Source organism: Pezoporus wallicus, unplaced genomic scaffold, assembly GCF_028554395.1.
Source record: "Pezoporus wallicus isolate ANWC-B61680 ecotype Strahan unplaced genomic scaffold, APGP_CSIRO_Pwel_v1 contig_818, whole genome shotgun sequence".
NCBI classification, from domain to species: domain Eukaryota; kingdom Metazoa; phylum Chordata; class Aves; order Psittaciformes; family Psittacidae; genus Pezoporus; species Pezoporus wallicus.
The window spans coordinates 5,101,483-5,121,578 of NW_026636248.1; the positions used below are offsets into that span (position 1 = coordinate 5,101,483).

Below are 20,096 nucleotides of genomic sequence, written 5' to 3' on the forward strand. Positions count from 1 at the left end.
TCTTAATCACAAACATCTACACCAGACTGGAGATCTCAAAGCCCATGTTTCAGGAGCAGCATGGGTTTGTCAACAGAATGTACTGGGGAATGGGATGAGCACAACAACTTATTCCCTTGATGAAAATCACTTGGCCCCTTCTCAGCTGATGGGAGAATCTAGTCTCTTTGGGCTCAGTCTCTGTTCAGCTCAAGCAGTCCTGGAACTAGTATGAGAAGGGAAAGGAGTAAACATACTTGCTGTTGTTTCCTCACCTGCAGGTATGTCTTTGCTATGGAAGTTTCCTGAATAGGCATTTCTTAGATTAGGCTTTCCATTTGGAGAAAATGTTGAAGAGATGAGATTATACTACAATCCTACAGTAAAGGGGATCTGTTTCTGAGGGGAAGACAAACTTTATTTCCAGCGCTTTCTTTCTTTAAGGGGAGCAGTATCTACCAACAAAGAGGATGCTGTTGGTTGGATTATGTTTGATCAAGAAAAGGAAAGGGTGGTCAGCCTTAAACTCTTCAGACTCAGGGGAATGTTTGACAGCTCCAGTCACACCTGCTGAGCCAGCCATCTCAGTGCCCTCTTCATTGACTTCCATGTATGCCATATGGACGACCTCTGATATCTTCAGGTTCTTTGCTGAAGAGATGCCAGACAGATCAGCTGAAGAGCTGAACAGGTCAGTCATACCCAAGGCCTTTAAGACAGATGTGAGGTTGTATTTTTCCTCAATCTTCATGCGCGGGAGGTACACTTTCACTCTCTTCTTTTCCATCACACTGGGACTGGTCCACTCCGTAAGTTTTTCAAAGTTGATTTTTTTCTCAAGCTGTGAAAAGAAGTAGGAAATTAAACACCTGGGATGTGAATACAACTTCTTCTTACCATTCATTTTAATCAAGGCTATCATACGGAAAACAAGCCAGACTGTTTCCTAAAGTGCATCCTATCAACATCCTTCTTGTAGTTTATTATTTGCTTCTTCAGTACCACCTGTGTCACTGTCCTTTTATTCAGTTTCTTACTCATTCGAGACATCCCCTTTTGTGCAATTTATCTTATGTCTCATGAGACACAACCCAACAGTTACACAGCCTAACAAATTTTTTTTACTAGTTTTCATGCATATGGCTCACTCAACCTGACTTAAAGCAGTTTGATGTTTTCTTTTACTAACTGTTCTGTTCTCATTTTCTATTCTTGTATGATCATGAATTCTTTCTGATGTTGATGTTAGATTCAAGTCTCTTCTGTTTTCATAGAATAATAGAACAGTTAAGGTTAGAAGGAACCTTAGGATCACCAAGTTCCAAACCCCCTGCCATGGGCAGGGACACCTCTTGCTAGTCCATGTCACCCAAGGCTCTGTCCAGCCTGTCCTTGAACCCTGCCAGTGGTGGAGCAATTACCACTTCTTTGGACAACCTGTTCCAGTGCCTCACCACCCTCACAGTAAAGAACTTCTTCCCTATATCTAGTATATAATATATCCTTATATCTATTTTCTTTGTTTGGTGTGTAATTTCCAGCTGTATTTTATGTCTTTCCTTTCCATCTCCATATTCACAACTCTCTGAAGTCTTAATTGATGAAGTGTTATTGATCAGTTAGTTTAGCTTGGTTTCACCATTTCATAATCAAGAATATTTTATTTAGATCATGCTTTATCTGTTTTTTTCATTCCATAATGTCATAATCATAGAAATTTTTGAAAGCAGCCCTATTTATGATGTTTAATGAGGATTTTGCTAAATAATAAATAAATATATAAATATGTAAAATTTTGGATTCCTGCAAAGAATGCCTGGTTCTTATCAGTTTTAACAACATTTCCTCAACAGTTTCTTTGGGGGTGGAGGTGAAATTACCTCTCAATGGAAAAAAACTATCTGCCCATACATGCATCCTATTCCGCAGGGCTGCAGCAGCAGTACTTTTCTTTACTTTTGTGTTATTAAACTGACTCCAGAGTTCTCCTAGGAGGCCAGTCTATGCCTGAGCACTTGGTAGCACTTGGGGGGCTTTTGCACACAGCCATGGGGTAGGCAGCTGGAATGTAAATGAACAGCAAAAGATCTGGTGGCAGCCAGGTCCTACTGAACTGGTACCTCTTCTGTTTCCCCTGACAGGGCCATACCTGCTCCAGACCAGAGACATCATCAGGCAACAGCACAAGCATGCTCAGCTCTCCACTGGCATATGGCAGCTCCAGGATCTTAATTTTCTCTGAAGGCACAATTCCCATTTTGAAGGTACTGTTCTGACACATCATTTGCACAGGTCTGCTTTCTTGCTGCAGAAACACAAACGTGAAATAATGTGACTGGGGAGAGAATTTTTTCTTTAAGCAGGCAAAAGTACAAATTCTTTGAAAGGGACAGGAATTGATCTTGAAGCATGTCGCCTTTGAAAAAGACCTGTGCCTCCATTTTCCTCTCATACCTGCTGGTGTGCTCAGGTCAGACACGTCTCGCAAACCTGGCAGCAAGGAGACCAGTTAAATCACCTGGCCAATGACCACATTATGTTGCATGTGTAACACCCAGACTGCTGCCTGTGCAAGCCCCCAGTCTGGTTTCTTGGCCAGAAAATATGCCCCCTACCTTTGTCATGCTGAAGGGAAATTCCCAAGTGTCTTCTTCTTTAAATGCCGTCTTCCATATCCCTTTGAAGTAAATGGCATTCACAATGACCAACAGAGTATCCGGATCAACAGAGCGTGGCTCAAGAAAATCTTGGATGTGCCCTTTAAGGAAGAAGCAAGGCAGAGAGTGGTAAGTTTCACAGCAGTAGTCTTGCATTTTAGAGGTCAATTAACCTGCTGCTTCTTGGTTTGACCTCCTTTTCTTAAAAGGTCTGTACATGGAATTTCTTTTCACAAGGATGATTTAATAAAGAATGACTGGCACCTGGCCAGACATTTCTGCAAACAGACAGGTAGGATCAGGAGTGGTATACATCTCCAGTGCTTGGAAAAAGATTTATATATAAAGAAGGAAAAGGAGAGGGAATCAGCAATACAGATTTTGTTTCTTACGGTGCTTCTTTCTCACATTGATTTTCCTCCCACCCCAGCCCAATAAATGTACATAGCTCATGAGTCATTCCTTTCCCACCATCAGCCTAGTGAGTGCATTACTTCATTTCAGTAAACCCACGTGTTACCTACCCATCCAGCATATCCTTTTAAAATTATGCCAAAGTTAGGACTAACCTTGCATGAGTTAAGATCTCCAGATACAGAAAGTGTGCATATAAAGTGTGCACATCCTGGCATCTCTGCTTCTGCCAGATATGTTTAAAACACACTGTCACTGCCACACAGCTGCAATAAAGTCATGCCTTTCCACAGGAAATATTTACAAATGGGGATGGGATTGGAGGGTAAATCTCTCCTCTAATGTTTAGTCTTTCCAGAAGTTGTTCAAATACAGTTGTGAGAGGGAAGTATACTTCAAAATCTTGTCTGACCTTACCATTTGTCTGATTTTTCACCCAGGAATTAATGAGCTGTCTGGCTCGATCTGATGCTGTTTTGAAGTTAACCATTTCCAGACCTGTTCTGTACAGTTTCTTCACACATTTTAAGTAAATCTGTAAAGACATCAATTGTAGCCACCAAACTAGTCATTCTTTTTAAAACAGTATGAAAGTGACATAAAACATGGCTGAAAGGATTTTTATAGTGATGCCATGGTTAGGCTGTTCTCATTGCTTACTTTCTGGAAGAACCTGCTGAAACTGGGCCAGCATAATTATTCTGATCCATGGCATTTTCAGATCTGACAATTTCACTACTTTACCAGTTAAGAGAATATATATTAGAAATGTTTAAATGTTTCCTTGAAGAAAACCTGATTCAAAACCACTGTTTCAGGTTCGTATCAGAGAGTTTTATTATCATTATGTCCACTCCTTTTATTTTAAAATGTTTTTCTTTATTTTTAAAAATAAGAAGTTTCTTTGATCTGGAGTATTTGTAACCTTTGTTTGGAAAATGTCAAATGAAAGATTTTGACACTTTCAGAAGTTGGTTTCGAGGTGAGGTTTTCAATTGAAGAAATGTGCTAAAATCAAATAATTTCCTGGAAAAAAACAAATAAACTATTAAAACAGGAGCAAGCAGGGAGAGAGGAATTACATTACCAAATAGTTTTGGCTTTTACTCCATTCATTTTTTACTAGGATCATCTTTTTTTTGGAATTGCTATTGTCAGTGCTGTGGCAAAGGGAAAAGCCATGGAGGTCCACACCAGTGGATTAACAGATCACCTACTCTGGCCATTCCTCCTGGATTACAGGTTTACACAGAGTTTAGCAAAAAATCACCATGATGTACAACGTACCGGTAGGATCGAAGATGTCTTTTCAGCATAGAGTCTGTTGGCAATGTGGAGTGAATAATTGGCTTTTGGTGCAGTGATATCAGAAAGAAGTTCTTTAAAAAGTATGTGGATATTCACAGACTTGCCACACTGAAAGTTGTTGGTAAGAAAATAAAAAGGTACAGCTGTTAGCTTATTTTACAAGGAAGAGAATTATTTATAAGGTACAAGTAACACGGAAAAATAAACAGTGTCTGGACACTTGCAAAGGAACATCTACTACAGTCTAAGATCTCCATGGGAGTGATGTTCCATATAAGCAATTAATGATGTACAATTAATTCACAGTATATGATGACACTCATTCTAGGTGATAACAAGCAGAAAATTTCTGTAATGAACGTGAAATTGTAGAAGTGAGGTGAGAAAAACAAAAATTCAGGTGTCAATGACTGCATTTGGCAAGTTGTCATAGATATAGAGCCTCTAGCTCCAAGCTTCTGCTTGCATTTTCACAGCAGCTTTCTGCTGAAGGTGCAAATAGGATAAGAGTGCTAGATGACTAGGAAGTGCTTTATAATATAATGAAAAAATGGATCAACTGTCTAATGCCACAGGAATAGTTTTTCATGTAACAGAGGCTGAGTGTGTAAGAATGTGCACAATGATAGAAGTGACTGGAACTTCATTTGATGAGGAGAATGGTGTTGAACTGCTCTTTTCCAAATGCTTAACCAGCCACTAAATGCTTTGGCTGGTGTTACCTTTATTTTTCTTTATTATGGAAAAACAAAAGTGTTACAGTTCTTTGCAAGTCCCACTTTGTGCTTGTGGATCTCGACCTCAAGTGTATGGGGACAGGCCAGGGAGCATGGCTGGTGTTACCTTTACAGAGGCAGCAGATTGAGGAAAGCACACAGGTGGTATCAAGGTACTGGGCCCCCTCATGGTGCCCTTGGGGTAGCAGTGAGAATTGGAGACTGGAAAAGTCCCTGCAGCTTTTGAACAATGGGGTTACCCTCCCGCCGTTGAGGCTTCTGGGCTTTTTTCTGACAAAGCATCTTCCTGCCCCACTTTGGAGTCTGACTGCTGTAACCTGGTTCTAGGTACTGAGCCCCTTTCAAATGCTCCTTGCAGGTGCGCATATGCTTGTCTCTACAAGAAAGTAGACTGGTGCCCAAAGCATCCAGTCCTGTTCTGTCACCTGTTCTAGTGCTACATGTGCATCCTGTTTTCTTTTCCTGTTTCTTTTTCTTTGTTGCTTGGTTTTATTTTTAACCTCAGTGATGAATCAGAAACTGTATGAGTGAGGTCTCTTAAATTAAGAATGTTAGCAAAAGTTTGGGAAGGTATTGAACCTACTTGAAGCACCATCAGAACAGTCTATTCTCAGGAGGAAAATGTGAAAGAGAAATAAATTTACCTTAGGTTTCTGTACCTTGGTCTGAACAGCTCCTCCAAGTCCTGCAATTTTGTCAAAGTGAAGAGCCTGCAATTGGAAGTAACAATAGAAAAAATTAAGTATGTGGAGTCTACTGAGAGTCACTGGTGTTTATGTTGAAACTACAGGTTTGGACTAAACAGGTCTGACTAACACATGGATGAATTGAGAAATTTAATGTGAGGTTTAAATCTTTTATTTTATTTTTTTTTTTACTGCATGTGCCACACTGAAAATTTGTGACTACGATGATTAACTTAGGTCCCTTCTTTTCCAGTTAATCATGCTCAGTCTGTAAACCTTATTGTACTGTATTTATAACTGTGATTTATAAGTATTCTATGATTCTATGATTTTGTTCTCTCAGTGCTTCCTCTTCTGCATATTACAAGTTGTCCTTTCCACCTGGAAGAAATCAGGTCTGTGAAATAATAAAAGCTGAAGTAAGAGATTCTGTCTTAACAGTTCTTCAAGACTGTTCTTTCTTAATGGAAACCAAAGGCCGTTCTTGCTCTTCATTGAGAAGAGCAATGATGGTAAGTGAAAGCTCAGCTCAAGATCCAAACCTCACAGTTTGGAATGCCATGCCATTCTTTTTCTAGCCAGGTTTGAATACATTTATGCAACTTACCTTCTCCATCTGATATTCAGTGTTACCTCTTGCTCCCAGGTAAACCATGGCCAGGGCTGCAATTATGCTCAGGGGGGAGCAGAAGACGTTGTCGTTGGCATGGTAGACTTTAAGCTCTTTGAATACATCAAAAGCAAATTCTGCATTTGCTGCACTGATGGAGCCCATTGTTAAATTTAATGCTGTCTAAAATAAACAGAAATATGATTGTCTAGTGATCATATGTAGCACTTGCTTTAAAAAGTACTGTCAATAGCCCAGAAACTGCTAGGGTTTTTTTCAGTTTTTGTGGTGCTGAACCAATGAATGGTATGAAGCCTAGAAATTCTGCGATTGTTAGAAATATTGTAACTCCTGACCCACTTATCTCTGAATGCATGTTTGTTTTCTTTCAGCAAGATACTACCCCATCATAAAGATAGTATCTTATACTTGACTTTTAGGAAATAGATAGTCTCATCCCTGCTTCAATATGATAAATATAACACTGAATGGATGAATATCCCTGTGGCCATCCAGAGGACTCTGAATGATGTTTGAGATCTTTAAATCAAAGGTAGTTGACTCACTATACTCTTACTTCTCACAGTTGCTTAGTACAATCAGCCAGAAATTTGGAGGTTGCTTGTCTGTAGTTTACAGGAATAACAGGAATAAGTTTCTCTGTAAACCCAGACAGTTGCTTAGATGCTGAACTGCAGATTTAAGGGGGGGTCCTTTCCTGTAGTCACATTGTAGACATTTAATCTCTGCTGATGCTTTTTTGTTGAGAAAAAGCATAAGCATATACAATATAAATACATGTTTTGGCAGTACACTTGAAAGAGCATAGAGCTGCATTTGTTCAGTCAGGTGAAGGTCCTGTACATGCAAAGAAATGTGACATGCTAAGGATATTCATTGAAACCTCCAGCAATTCTCTCTTTGGAATATGATGAAGTTGCATACTGTTTTTATATCATCTCCAAAACAGTTAAAGTTGGAGGAATAGCAGCATATATCCATAGTTTGTAGCAGATGTGTTTGATTTATGCAACCTGAGAAGCAACCAGGTGCTAATGACTGTGGAACCTCAGAATTTGGGAATCATTATACTGTGCCTCACCTGTGTTATCCAGAGAGTGAGACTGAGAAAAGAAAAATGCTTTTATTACCAAATTAATTATTAAAATTGAAAAATAACAGTTTAAATATGACACCAGATTTTCAACTAAAAAGTATATCAACTCAAAGCTATGATGTACAAACACTCGTATTTTGCACACCAGAAGTATTTGACAGTCAAACAGTATAAGATACATTGATAAGGCAAGGTAAAATTATTGTATATGCTGTCTTTTTACATATCTGTCGTATACTTACCTCAAAGTTCTTAAACATAATATCACCTTTTTCCCATATTAAAGAATACAAATTAGAAATTATATTCCACTTGGAGAAATACTTACCCACAAACTTCAAAGAGGCACGTAAAAATCCAGCTTGTCAACTGAACCTAAACAGATTCTTTGAGCTCTTAGTGATATATATTGTACCATTTGAGACACTCCCACTCTTAGCCTTGAAGGAGTCATCTTTTGAGTCACTACCTTTCGTCAGGATCTTTTGATTCATTGCAACTTGAAAGAGTAGACCAATGTTAGACTTGTCCTCTATCTACAGCATAACCTTTATTTATTGAAGTAAGACCCAATTAAAAAAAACTTACTTATATAAGCTTTTGTTGTAACTTATAAGTCTGTACAAAGGCAACTGAAATTCAAATCTTCAACTGTCTCATGCAGTTCTTTTGAATTTACAAATTACTGTGATCATGCCATATTAGGTATCCAGAGTCAGATGAGAAACAAAAAACAAAACTGAGGAAAAACAGTGTTACAAGTATATCCAGCAAACCATAGTACATTTTTAATACACCTATCTGCAACATCAGATCAGGTGAATCTCATAGTCAAATGAAGCTAAAGATCCCAAAATTTTACATGAAAATAAGACCTAATCACAGTGCCGTGAGCTGGGAGCAAGGAAACAGTTCCCACCGCAGTCCACCATTAGTGATCATCCATGGATACAGCTCAGGAAAGAGACTTGCATTACCAGGGAGAGCAAAAAAAAACTGCTGAAGCTCTGTATATATGCAACAACTCATCACAGATTCTATGCAGTGGAACAGAGGGAAATTCCTCATGGACAGTGACCATCTGATGTCTCAAAAATAATGCAATTCAAAGCAGAGACAGCTGTGGGATGGTCCTTCTATTCAGAGGGTTTTGAAGTGGACTTTTTCCATGTTAGAACAAACCCAAAACTTTCTGTTTATTTTCCAGACAAAAATACCATTGAAAGGTGCTCTGGTCTACCAAAATGCAGAAGTACATACCTGGAGTCAAAGGACTGGTGTGGCTTATAGCTTGTACTTGCTGAAAGCACAGCCACATCTTCTTTTATAATTAGGTGAGGCCAAACTTTCTTACCTGAGGTCAAACTATACTGTATGTGGCATACATGTGGAGGAGGGGAGAAGGTCTCTGAGGAGAAAGCACGTCTTTCTACAACTTCATTTTGACAGAAATATTCAGAACAGCAGTATTGCGATGAGTTAGAGTTCTGAGGGTGGGCATGGCAGAAGAAGAGATTTTAGAAACTAATGAATTACGTATTTTATGGGCTTTAAGTTGGACCCCAGAGTATTCAAATATTCAGAAATGCTTTTAACAAGACAGTAGGATTTAAAGAATGATTGAGGGTCAGCTTTTAATTTTTCATTCTTAGCAGGTCATGGCAACAAGGCCATGGTACCTGCACAGGCCATTCTCATAGATCATCCATACCTACTTTTTACTGCGGCAGGTGAATACACTACAGAATCTATCTGCCAGGACATTCATGGTCTGTTAGACAATCATAATGCACAATAGCAAATGTTATTCAATTGAAAAAAAACTATTACTCTTTATTGAATAATAGGATAAATGAGCAGTAAAGAAACAAATCTCACATATGTAAAAGCCATATGGGTGGACAACTGAATCCCAGATTTGTAAATATTTCAAAACTGGGATCATGACACTCAAATGACTGTGCATGGTATAAAAGCCTTTATGGATACAGTCCAACCATAGGAATTAATTTCCAGGGCCACCCAGCAGCGGTGCCAAGTGTGTGGCTGCCATGGGCAGGGACATCTCCCTGGGCATCCTGGGCACAGTCACTTCCACAAGGCCAGACCCCAAAGATGTTTCTCCAAGGCACGCTGAGCAAAGGGGTAGCAGCAGCAGCAGCAGGGCTGCGGTGGGCAGGGCTGCGGGGGTCCCATCACCCATGTGTCATAGAGCCAGCATGCACCAACACAGCATCACAATGCCCTGGGGCAGTATAAGGCCAGTGCCCTCCACCAGCGCTTTGGAGCTGCAGTGCCAGGCACTCCAAGGGCTCTCGCTCCCAGGGCACATGAGGCCAGCGGCATTTTGCTGTTGTGGGAAGCCCCTGAGATGGCTCCAGGTGGAGGCAGAAAAGGCAGGTCCGGTGTCCAATGGAGGCATAACCAGCCCGTGGACCAGGAGCAGGTCTTGCTGCCCTGCTCAGGGAGTAGCCGATCGCCAGCCCTGGGGTCAGGAAGGAATTTTCCCCCGGGGCAGATTGGCACCGGTCCCCGGGGGTTTCTTGCCTTCCTCTGAGCACTGAGCGTGACCACTTGCCAGGGCTCCTGTGGTCCTGGTGCCCTGGGTTATCGCCTGGTGCTCATGCACCACGAAGGTGGCCCCTTGTGTCCTGCAGCTGGGGGGGGGAAGGCTTTTTTGCCCCCAGGCTGGACTAGCAAGTGTCCCCGGGGTTTATTTGTCTCCTCCGCAGTCGAGCACAGCCCCTTCACGGGGCTCCTTTGGGTCATTGCGGCCCAAAGGCAGCGGCTCGTGCTCCACACAGCTGGCCATCGTGCCCCGCATCCGGGGAGAGGCAGCCTTCAGCACTCCCTGCGTGGCCCCAGCGTGGCCCCGGGACTTGCTGCTGTCCTGTGTGGCATTGAGCACTACCCCGAGTCAGGTCTTCCCTGGCCCTTTCTGGCTGGGTTCTCCCACTGCTCTCGCCCCACCACGGCACCGCTCCTGCCCCGGCTTTCCTCCCTCAGCCTGCAAGGGAGGCCTTTTTCCAGAGAAACTGAAGGATGCGTCAGCCTGCTGCTGGCTATGCATGTGCATCGGGTTAAGGCTTGTGAGCACCAGCTCTGACAGATTTAGGAAGAGGAAATAGAATCTAAGCTAAACTAGACTGAAATTAACTCAACTAAACTGAGATGAATAAGAAAACTTGATTTATAAATAAATAAAATACTCTTTCTACCTGTAACCTCATTTGTGTCTGACTCGTGTCTTTGAAAGCATTTCTGGTGCTGAAAACCCCTTGGCATTTCAGCTAAATAACAGTCACATCCTTGTACCTCTCCTCGTGAGTGCAGGGAACGGAATGGAACGGAACGGAACAGAACAGCTATGCTTTGTCATGCATATAGTTCTGCATGACAAGCTCTGACGTGGGCCTGAGGGGATAGCTGCAGTGCAGGTCCCAAAGGGGGGCCAGTCCGAGGCATCAAGGCCTACGAACACCCTCTGGACCCCGACACAAGTAGACCTGCACTCCTTATCTACCTCTCCTTGCAACACGTCTGGGATGCCATTGCAGAGAGCACTGGGCCAGACGGACTCCTGATGGAGCGTTGCTGCTCCCAGGCTCTTGTGTTTTGCTCTGTTTCTCCTAAAGAAACAACGCAGGCATTTTTAAACACTAGTATTTGGGGGAGGAGTGGGGTTGGGAGTGGGGGGAATCACAAGGACATGAGCAGGTATTGCCCACCGAAAGAGGATTTGCAACCATTTAGTTCAGGAGCACGTCCTGCTTCAGGCTTAGGGCTTGATCTTTGGGCCTCCCTGGGGTCACGGACGTGGTCTTTTGCTATCCTGCTATGCCTTCCCACCACCCACTCCACAACATCCAGGAGGTGGTTTAGGGAACTAGGTCATCAGCAAGGAAATCCACTTTACCAAAAATGTTTCTCTTGGCTCATGTCCCAGAGAGATGTTCATCAGCCAGTAAGGCAAACAATAGTGGTGGCGTAGGGGAGGGAACAGAACCACATGAAAGGAAGAAGACAAGGGGAGCAGCATCCTCTTCCTCAGTGGCATTAGACTGGCTCAGCCATGTCCTAAAACTGCACTTTTAATTCCCTGGTAAAATCAAATGCAAGATAGAAGCAGTAAGTAAGGTTCAGGGTTTACCTATCCTAATGTCGAGTTGTCCAGTGCCTAAACTTAGCATAACAGGTATTTTAAAATAGGAGTTCGACTTCAGTGTCACATTTATTAAAGTATTACCCTTATTTTTACTTGCTATATTAGACTATTCCTCCACCTACTTGATACTTCACACTACTACATTTACTATTTAGTTTGCAGTGGTCTTAGTGTGATAAGTGGAACAAATACAGGCTGCCATCTAAATACCACTGCTATAGTTTTTTTACTATTTTTGATGAAAAATATATGGAAGAAGAGTCTCGGGGTACCTGAGGCACAAAGAGAGCTGGTTCTTAGCAGTAAGAATGGCTGATCACTGCTTAAAGTTTTACGCAAGCAAGTGTCCAATTCCCAGCCATTGCAGAGCAGGCCTTGTCACAAAAGGTCCGCCATTGTTCTGAAACCCTGTTTTTGTTCTGTGGAAGTTTATGAAGAAGTTAGTGAATTTCCTAGCACATACACAGTTTCCAGCAGGAAAAAAAAATTAGCAATGGGTCTGCCCTTCTTGAGAACAAGCAAAATTACACCAGAAAAATCTTTCTCTTCCTCTGCTTTCTGAGTACAAATACTCAGAGTTCCAGCTTGAACCATTACTCCCAATCAATATTTAAAGGAGGTGTCCCACAGGAATACTTTATTACTCTGATACAATGTGGCATTTCCCTTGGGACTTATACCAAGCATGGGTGGGTGAATCTAAAAGAGACCGAGGACCCAAGTTTATCATGTTAACACAGATCCTGTCTCCTTCATGTGGGAGAATCTATCACTCATCTTTAGGGCATTAAAATCATGGGTTTGCTGGGGACATAGAGACATACTACATTAAGAAAGACTCAAAACAAGATTTTATACACAGATGTCTTCAGAGGCCTACAGCTCTTTGGCAAGTATCACGTAGTGTATTTTAGGGTAGACGTCATTTTAATGAGGCCTCCTAAAAGTAAAACACACCTGAAGATAACACTTTAGGATAAAGCCTAGTGAAAATGTGTTTGTCTTGGCAATGGGGATCTTACTGGGGAGAAAGATCTAATTTTCAAAATAAACTCCACTTAAGGAGAGGAATACCTTCCAAAGAAGGGAATGCTATTGGCTGGATTGTGTCTGATGAAGAAGAGGAATGGATGGTCAGCTTTGAACTCGTAAGAAACTGGGAGACACAGAGGCACTGCAACAAGCCCCATGGCACCAGCTGCTTCAGTGCCCCCTTTGTTGACCTCCACAAATGACTTCTGGATGACCTTGGACACAACCAAACCATCTTTCCTGGTGATTCCTGACAAATCAGCTTTTCCCCAGTCAAAAACATTAATCGCTCCCATCTCCTGGAGAATTTTGTTGAGAACATAACTTTCCTCCATCTTGAACTGTGGCAGGTACACCTTCACTTTCAGCTGCTGCATCCTATCCAGGCTGGTCCATTCTGATAGTTTTCCATATGTCAGGGTGCGTTCAAGCTGTAAGGTGGTATTGACCATAATGAACAGAAAGAAAAGATAATAAGGTTCAGTTTTTGATTCTTAACTTCTGACCACACTGGAACAATGTTAAAGTATTGCTCTGTTTGCAGCCCATTATGTATGCTACTAAAGAGAAATGGAAGTATTACCTGTTCCAGACCAGTAAAATCCTCACAGACAACATCAGGAAGAAGAATGAACATGCTCATTTCACTATCAAAATATAGGAGCTCTATCACGTTCGTTTTGAGTTCCTCTATGATGGCCATGTTAAAATAACCTTCTTGAAACATCATCTGCACCGTCCTCCTCTCATTCTGGAATATATGAAACATACTAAGAGAAAATACAGAAATTATCACCCTGGGTTTAATTGGTTTCAGTATTGAGATAAGAGTTTAGTCCAGAAATATTATTTATACTGGTCATGGGTTTTATGTACTTGTATCATTGACAAGTTCCTCTCTCTTAACTATAGCTCCAATGAAGTTATCCATTTTAGGAACGTAAAAACTACTTTTCCATTTCTACTGATGCCAGATTACTTTACTCTCAACTCCCTTCTTACATGCTTCTTTATTCTGGCATGTCAGATGAGGAAGCTGATGCATCTGATGCAATCATTAATTTGAATTCTTCATGAGTAATGTATACATTATCAGAGAATCATAGAAAGGTTAGAGTTGGAAAAGAAAACCCTGTGCCGTGGACAGGGACACCTCCCACTAGACCAGGTCACATTATCCTGAGATAATTTGTCTTTAGCTCATTTTTATTGAAAACAAACACTATTGTATTGGTAAATAGTAGCAGAAGAACAGAATCATCAAACTCAGTCACAAAAGCAGACTATTTTCAGAACAGCATTCTTAGTTGCAAAATCCCCAAGCTAGTGCATGTGCTCAGTGCACTTTGACTAGGTTTTCAGCTGCATGAGATCCACTTCTGATGTGATTTGATAGAAAGTTACGTATCTGGTTATAAAACTGGAGAGAAGATGTAGCTTTCTATTGTTCTAGCTGAAGACCAGGTTTTTGTCTTGGGATAACAGAGATCAGGATAGCTCCCCTCTGTTGTTGCAGAAGACAGACATCTGATTTCCATTCCCCAGCTGTCTCAGTTCCTGCATATACTGTACCTTGTTCAGATGGAAATATGTTTCCTTAGTGTCTTCTTTCTTAAATTCTACTGCCCACTTTCCTTTAAAATATATAGCACTGACCAGGACAAGTACAGTAGAGGGATCGGTAAACCCAGCAGAAAATAGGTGTTTGATTTTACCTTTAAAAATAATGAATTAAGAAGAATTATTGCTTTGTTCAGGCAATCAGATGAACTAGACTGTTTATTTCTGTAAACTTCCCATATGAAGACAGGCTGAGAAAGTTGGGGCTGTTCAGCCTGGAGAAGAGAAGGCTGCGTGGAGACCTCATAGCAGCCTTCCAGTATCTGAAGGGGGCCTATGGGGATGATGGGGAGGGACTCTTCATTAGGGACTGTAGTGACAGGACAAGGGGTAACGGGTTAAAACTTAAACAGGGTAAGTTTAGATTGGATATAAGGAGGAAATTCTTTCCTGTTAGGGTGGTGAGGCACTGGAATGGGTTGCCCAAGGAGGTTGTGAATGCTCCATCCCTGGCAATGTTCAAGACCAGGTTGAACGAGGCCTTGGGTGATATGATTTAGTGTGAGGTGTCCCTGCCCATGGCAGGGGGGTTGGAACTAGATGATTTTAACGCCCTTTACAACCCTAACTATTCTGTGATTCTATGATTCTATAATGCTGTCAGACAAATAAGAAAACATTTATGTATAGCTTTTGAAGCCAGGAACTCAGGGCATTTTTGCACTTCTTCCTACTTTCATTTCCTATTAAGCAAAAATCTGCAGTGTTTAATATATAACAATCTTGCTACTGTTGGAAAAATAGGTGGAAACTGAAATTTAGTCATAATATTGCTACGGGTTTGATTGTAAGCCAAACAACCCATACATACTCTTCTTCACCTTTTGTCTCATTTTCCACCCAAAAGTTAATTTTATCTGTGGCTTCTTCTTCAGTGTATTTAAAATTGACTGGTTCCAGTTCTGATTGGTAGAATTTCTTTGTGGAATCCAAGTATGGCTGGAAAGTACAAATGACAGAAGTTTATCACAACATGATGACTTTTGTTAAGATAGATCATTTCACGGCTTCAGGACAATTCCATGTAGTAGATCAGCAAGAAAGAAATGAGTAAAACAGGCATATATAATAAATTCATTGAAATAACTCAAGCACTCAGTTTATAGAGAGATGTTATTTATTAAAAAAATTCTTGCAGACCTATTTTTCTGTGTTTTCAAGCTGTCCTGAGCAGCAGAAATGTCTCAATACAGAAAAAAAAAGATATCTATCAAAACCTGGTACCTTTCTTTAAGCTTACATATCATTTTTATAGTACCTGTATTCCTCCAACTACCAAATGAAGGTTACCTTATTTTGAACAAATAACTGGTATTGATAATAACACAATGAGATATATGTGTGTTTGTATATATATATTATTCTGTGTAGATATATGCATAGTAAAACATACCACTTCTATTAAGTACAAAACTTTTTCAAACTGGTCACCTTTTTCTGTCTCTGAAAATTTCTCTTTACCCAGAGTGCAAAGTGTTGGATGCAAGATGAAATCTGGTCTTGCAAAGAGAAAGGTGGTTACAGGGATAAAACAGCACTGTTTCTAGCAATACTCTTATAAATACCTTAAGCCTGTTTTCTTAAGAAAATTATCTGCATGCACTTGCACTGCCTGGGTTGTCAGGAATGTTCTGAAATGGTGTTGAGACTAGTTGACAAATATCTCAAAGGCTTTCTTCTAAGCCTTGTTTGAAAAAGCAGCAGGAATCAGAGTCCCATATTCATATAGATTCTGAAGGGAAGGTGAAAGAGTGAATAAAATTATCTTATTAGAAACGGATAAGACACTGGGGGAAGAAAAAGGTGTGCTTTTTGTCACAGACCTTTGTTCCTTGGATATAAATGACACAGCAAGTATCAGCTCTGTTAGACACCAGTTGTGCTTGTCAAGGATACACTGTGTTTCATTTCCCTTTGTACTTTATGATGGAAGAAATCCTGCAGAGCTTGTAACTCCCAGGAGCTGTCAAAATGGACACCATGGCCACTTACCTGGAAGAACGGGTAAGTAATTTCCCCAAAGAGCCTGTTGGCAATGGTGAGAGAGCAGCCTGGTCTGGGTTCACTCACTGCAGCCAACAGAGCCTGGAACTGGGAATGGACTCCTCCATCTTCTTCACACTTCAAACATGAAGACAGAAGTTTCATGGTAGGCTTGAGCTTTCACAATGCAAAACTGGACCTGAGGGTGAATTGCAGCTCTCCCTGTATGAGAAGCCTGACTCCACCAAGATGATATAGGCATTGGATTAAATGCATCAGGACACAACGTCCAGGTACCCCTGCACCAGATGTACAGAATGACAAAACAATTCCCCTTCAGGTCCGCACTAGTCCAGAAGTGTACCGGATTAGAGCCTTGGAGGAGTAAATTCCTAGGTGCCTTTGGCATGCCCTGTAGACAAACCTTTGCAGGAATCAAAACTTACCACGTTTTAGATTGGTACTGCTGGTTTGGTTAGAAACCTGTAATGAGAAGGCTTAGCTGTTGGAATGTGGATCTCACCAGGTCCATAAAGAGGTAATAAGCAGGTCTGCAGCCCTAGACAGAGAGTGTGCTCAGCCCTGTTGTGCTTTCTGATTAAGTGATTGTTTGCAAGGAAAAGGGCTGACAAACCTGCACCTATGGCTTCATCTCAGAGCTGCAACTGTGTCCCACCTTCTCGGAAGGGTATGTGTTTCCTTGGCTTGTACTGCTCAAAACTTCACTGAAATGAAGTACCTGCAATGTAAATACTGGGTGAACACAACTGAGTGACAGTACCTCAAAGCTTAAAGAGTGTCGCAAGCCTACCCCAAAACACAGCCAGGCATACTCAGTCCCATTTGTCCTCGCGAGTAAACATGAAGGTTCGTAGAAGGTGAGTTCATGAAACCTTTGAAATCTTTCTTCTTAAGAAAGAAGACTTTGGGTATCCAGAGAAGACAGAAGACTGTGTGAAAGGGAACCACCACTTTTGAGCTCTGGAGAGTGGAGAGATACCTCCAAAACACTTTCTTTAGCACTGATATATTCATTGCATGATCAATTACTGTAATAGTGTTTAGTCTGAAAAAGTTTGGCGTTAGAAATAGCGTAAGAAGGGGTATTTTTAGAGGGCCCACTGTGTGCCTCACTCCTTTGGATGCTTAGGAACTGTATCAGATGGTACCATTGGCCTCTTGGCTGATATCTTGCCAGCATCCCCTTTTCAGAGCAAAGGAAACCCACCTTCTCAATCTGTTCGAGTGTGTTGCCCCTGCCTCCAAGGACAACCATCACAAGGGCAGCTGAGAGACTTAGTGGGGAGAAGAAGATGTTTTTGCTTCTTTTTCCTTTGCTCAGCTCTCTGAAAAAGTACAGACAGAACTTGGCATTGGCTGCACCGAGAGAGCACATTGGGGCACTGTGCTTGCCTGCAGCAAGGGAAACAAAGATTTAGGCTCCTTGTCCTTACACCTGCTAAGCTTAGATGCCTTGGTAGAGCACAGAAAAGTTTTCTGCAGTAAATTGTTCAGCACTTTCTGGAATATTCCTGATTCACCATGTCTGGGATTTCACAGTGAGTCTGAAAACCAGCACCCTGAATGGCAGGAGAAACAGATTTTCAGAAACTGTTCTGAGCTCAGCTGCTCATCCAGCTCAAGCAATAGCTATGACTTTGTCACTTAGCCCTGACTTCTAACCACAGTTCCAGCTCACTTTATCCTTCTTGCCTGGAGTCCTTAATAAGGCACAGTACTTATTAATTACAACCCTTGATCATACCTCACTCTCTGTCCCTCTCTCTAAAACCTTTGTGTGTATGAATTAGCTCAGTGCATATTAATATGTCTCACATATTGTGTCCTTCTAAGGCTGGTTCATTAACAAATGTTTGACAGAAAATTGATCTACAGGTAGGTTCACTTAGTAAGATTTTCAGCAAAGGCACATTGTGTATTAGCAGAAAGCTACAGTTATATTTTTTATTTTATATGCAGCTTTAATACTTTTATACTTTTTAATACTTTTCCCAGATATACTTCAGTTACAATCAAAAGTATTACTAGCAGATGATCTTGAATGTTCTGCAAAACTCCTCACATCTTGCACCTAGGACAGAGTTCCTTTCTTATGAAAGCCTTTTCCCAGTCTCTTCATCCAGTAATGACGTAGAATCATCTGATTCATTAGAAAGTCAATTCGGTGTTTTAGAGTTTCCACTGTTCTAAGTCACTCTTGTTTTGATTCTTACTGCACCTGAAAAACGTTCTGCATAGGTAGGGAAGATACCTTTCTCGCATTACACAAGAAGAATTAAATTATCTGCACAAATATTTAAGAGAAGGAATGATGTAGAAAGACTGCTCTCTCACCAATTACCACTCTGGGTCGTGCAGAGGAAGTGGGAAAAGGTTTGGGTTTAATCTCTAGAAACACACCTGGTAAAGCCATTGAACAAATGAAGCTCAGCTCATTCACACAGCCCATACATTTCAGTGTAATCCGAAACATTGCACATTATCTTGACAACATTCTCACATCCTCAGAAAGTTATGTACCGTGTATATGTGCTAAGCAGATGTGTACATCACTAATGCGCATATCTTTAGTCATTTCATACTTATGCCATTTGTAACATAAAGGTTAGAATTAAAGGTCAGGGAGATATTTATCTTCTCTTCAGGGCTGACGGTGTCAACTTGACTGTTGAGATTGATGGCAGGGCTTCTGGAGCAACGAAATATAAAGCCATTGCCACTCCCAGTGGCAGCATAATTTTTGCTTATGATGAATCACATTCTTGTCTGTTGCAACTCATTATTATAATTACGGGACCTTTTGTGGAATCTTGAATTTTTCCTTATCCCTAGGAGATCAGGAAGAAGACATAATTTTAAATGCATACCAAGAGGAAAAAAAAAATTAAATCTATCTAATCATAAGAAAGAGTGCAAACTCCTAGAAATAAAGGAGATTTCCTGGGGGTTACATGTACAAAAATAAAGTCTACAAAATTAGATGCGTGTTGCTGTCTGAAGTGTCACCATTGAATGCAAACATGTTTTTGCAGTAGAAATTAATTATTAACACCTCTGCAGATGGCACAGTAGCAAGGGAAAGAAAAATATAGAAGTATCTATTTGGCCAATTGTGACATGAGGCAGCAGTCCCAGAACTGAAGGTAGAGCAATTTCTTCTGCCTACTCCAGTTCTGTGCTTCTGAAGACTTCTCTCTTAAAGACCCCTTTTGGAGAGTTTTCCCTACCTGTTTTCTTCCCCAATTGAAAATGTTGTCCTTAATGGAGAAGATAAATTCAGCCATTTGTTGCAGAGTTTGTTGTATATCCAACAGCTTGCGCAAATAGCAGCTTGCTTTCATTTGTGTTACATCCACTCTTCTAGTGGGCACATAGCACACAGTGCACATCTGTGCCAAGTGTGTATGTGCAGTATGCTGCAACTGAGAACTCTGCAGCTGATGCAGCGATGTGGCACAGATTGTGTGCATTTGTCTCAACCACACTTCATGGGTGGACTAACTCTGGTAGACCTGGGATGCTATGCTTCCTGCAGAGACACTGCAGTTCAGGGCTCCCCATGCATCACCTGCATTTCCTTACATTTTCCTGATGGAAATATGAGGGTCTTGGTCCTCTCCTGGGGATTCCTGATATTTCTACTGTAAGTGGGAAGACACAAGTGGCACAAGGGGCGAAACATAGAGAAATTATCCCAGTCTGCATAGCCTTCTTTCAAAACTAAAATCTATTCCCACTAATAGATCTCTTAATCACTTTGAACAGAT

The 20,096-nt window shown here is 41.1% G+C and overlaps 2 protein-coding genes across 2 annotated transcripts; both read right to left on the reverse strand.

Annotated features, from left to right (window-relative positions):
* Window positions 1-16,479, reverse strand: LOC130593899 (ovalbumin-related protein Y-like). Its single transcript, XM_057399381.1, has 11 exons — window positions 16,318-16,479; window positions 15,147-15,264; window positions 14,278-14,420; window positions 13,289-13,456; window positions 6,389-6,574; window positions 5,740-5,805; window positions 4,338-4,466; window positions 3,468-3,585; window positions 2,595-2,737; window positions 2,129-2,284; window positions 1-820 (listed from the first exon to the last, which is right to left on the reverse strand). The coding sequence occupies exons 1-11, from the start codon at window positions 16,471-16,473 to the stop codon at window positions 419-421; spliced, it is 1,785 nt and encodes a 594-aa protein (XP_057255364.1). The 5' UTR covers window positions 16,474-16,479; the 3' UTR covers window positions 1-418.
* On the reverse strand, window positions 16,466-18,295 carry LOC130593898 (serpin B12-like). Its single transcript, XM_057399380.1, has 4 exons — window positions 17,537-18,295; window positions 16,985-17,047; window positions 16,755-16,791; window positions 16,466-16,607 (listed from the first exon to the last, which is right to left on the reverse strand). The coding sequence occupies exons 1-4, from the start codon at window positions 17,702-17,704 to the stop codon at window positions 16,489-16,491; spliced, it is 387 nt and encodes a 128-aa protein (XP_057255363.1). The 5' UTR covers window positions 17,705-18,295; the 3' UTR covers window positions 16,466-16,488.
* Between the last annotated feature and the right edge of the window lie 1,801 nt (window positions 18,296-20,096).

What these genes read in the sequence shown, in the direction of transcription:
- LOC130593899 (XM_057399381.1), bottom strand. Translation starts at nt 16,473, where the DNA reads ATGAAACTTCTGTCTTCATGTTTGAAGTGTGAAGAAGATGGAGGAGTC. An exon ending in AGACATCTTCGATCCTACCG is followed by an intron (nt 3,586 to 4,337) that starts GTACGTTGTACA and finishes ATGTCTTTACAG; the next exon opens with ATTTACTTAAAATGTGTGAA. An exon ending in ATGTCTCTGGTCTGGAGCAG is followed by an intron (nt 821 to 2,128) that starts GTATGGCCCTGT and finishes TTCTTTTCACAG; the next exon opens with CTTGAGAAAAAAATCAACTT.
- LOC130593898 (XM_057399380.1), bottom strand. Translation starts at nt 17,704, where the DNA reads ATGTGCTCTCTCGGTGCAGCCAATGCCAAGTTCTGTCTGTACTTTTTC. An exon ending in CACTCGAACAGATTGAGAAG is followed by an intron (nt 17,048 to 17,536) that starts GTGGGTTTCCTT and finishes TTTACATTGCAG; the next exon opens with GTACTTCATTTCAGTGAAGT. An exon ending in ACACATACCCTTCCGAGAAG is followed by an intron (nt 16,792 to 16,984) that starts GTGGGACACAGT and finishes TTCTCATTACAG; the next exon opens with GTTTCTAACCAAACCAGCAG.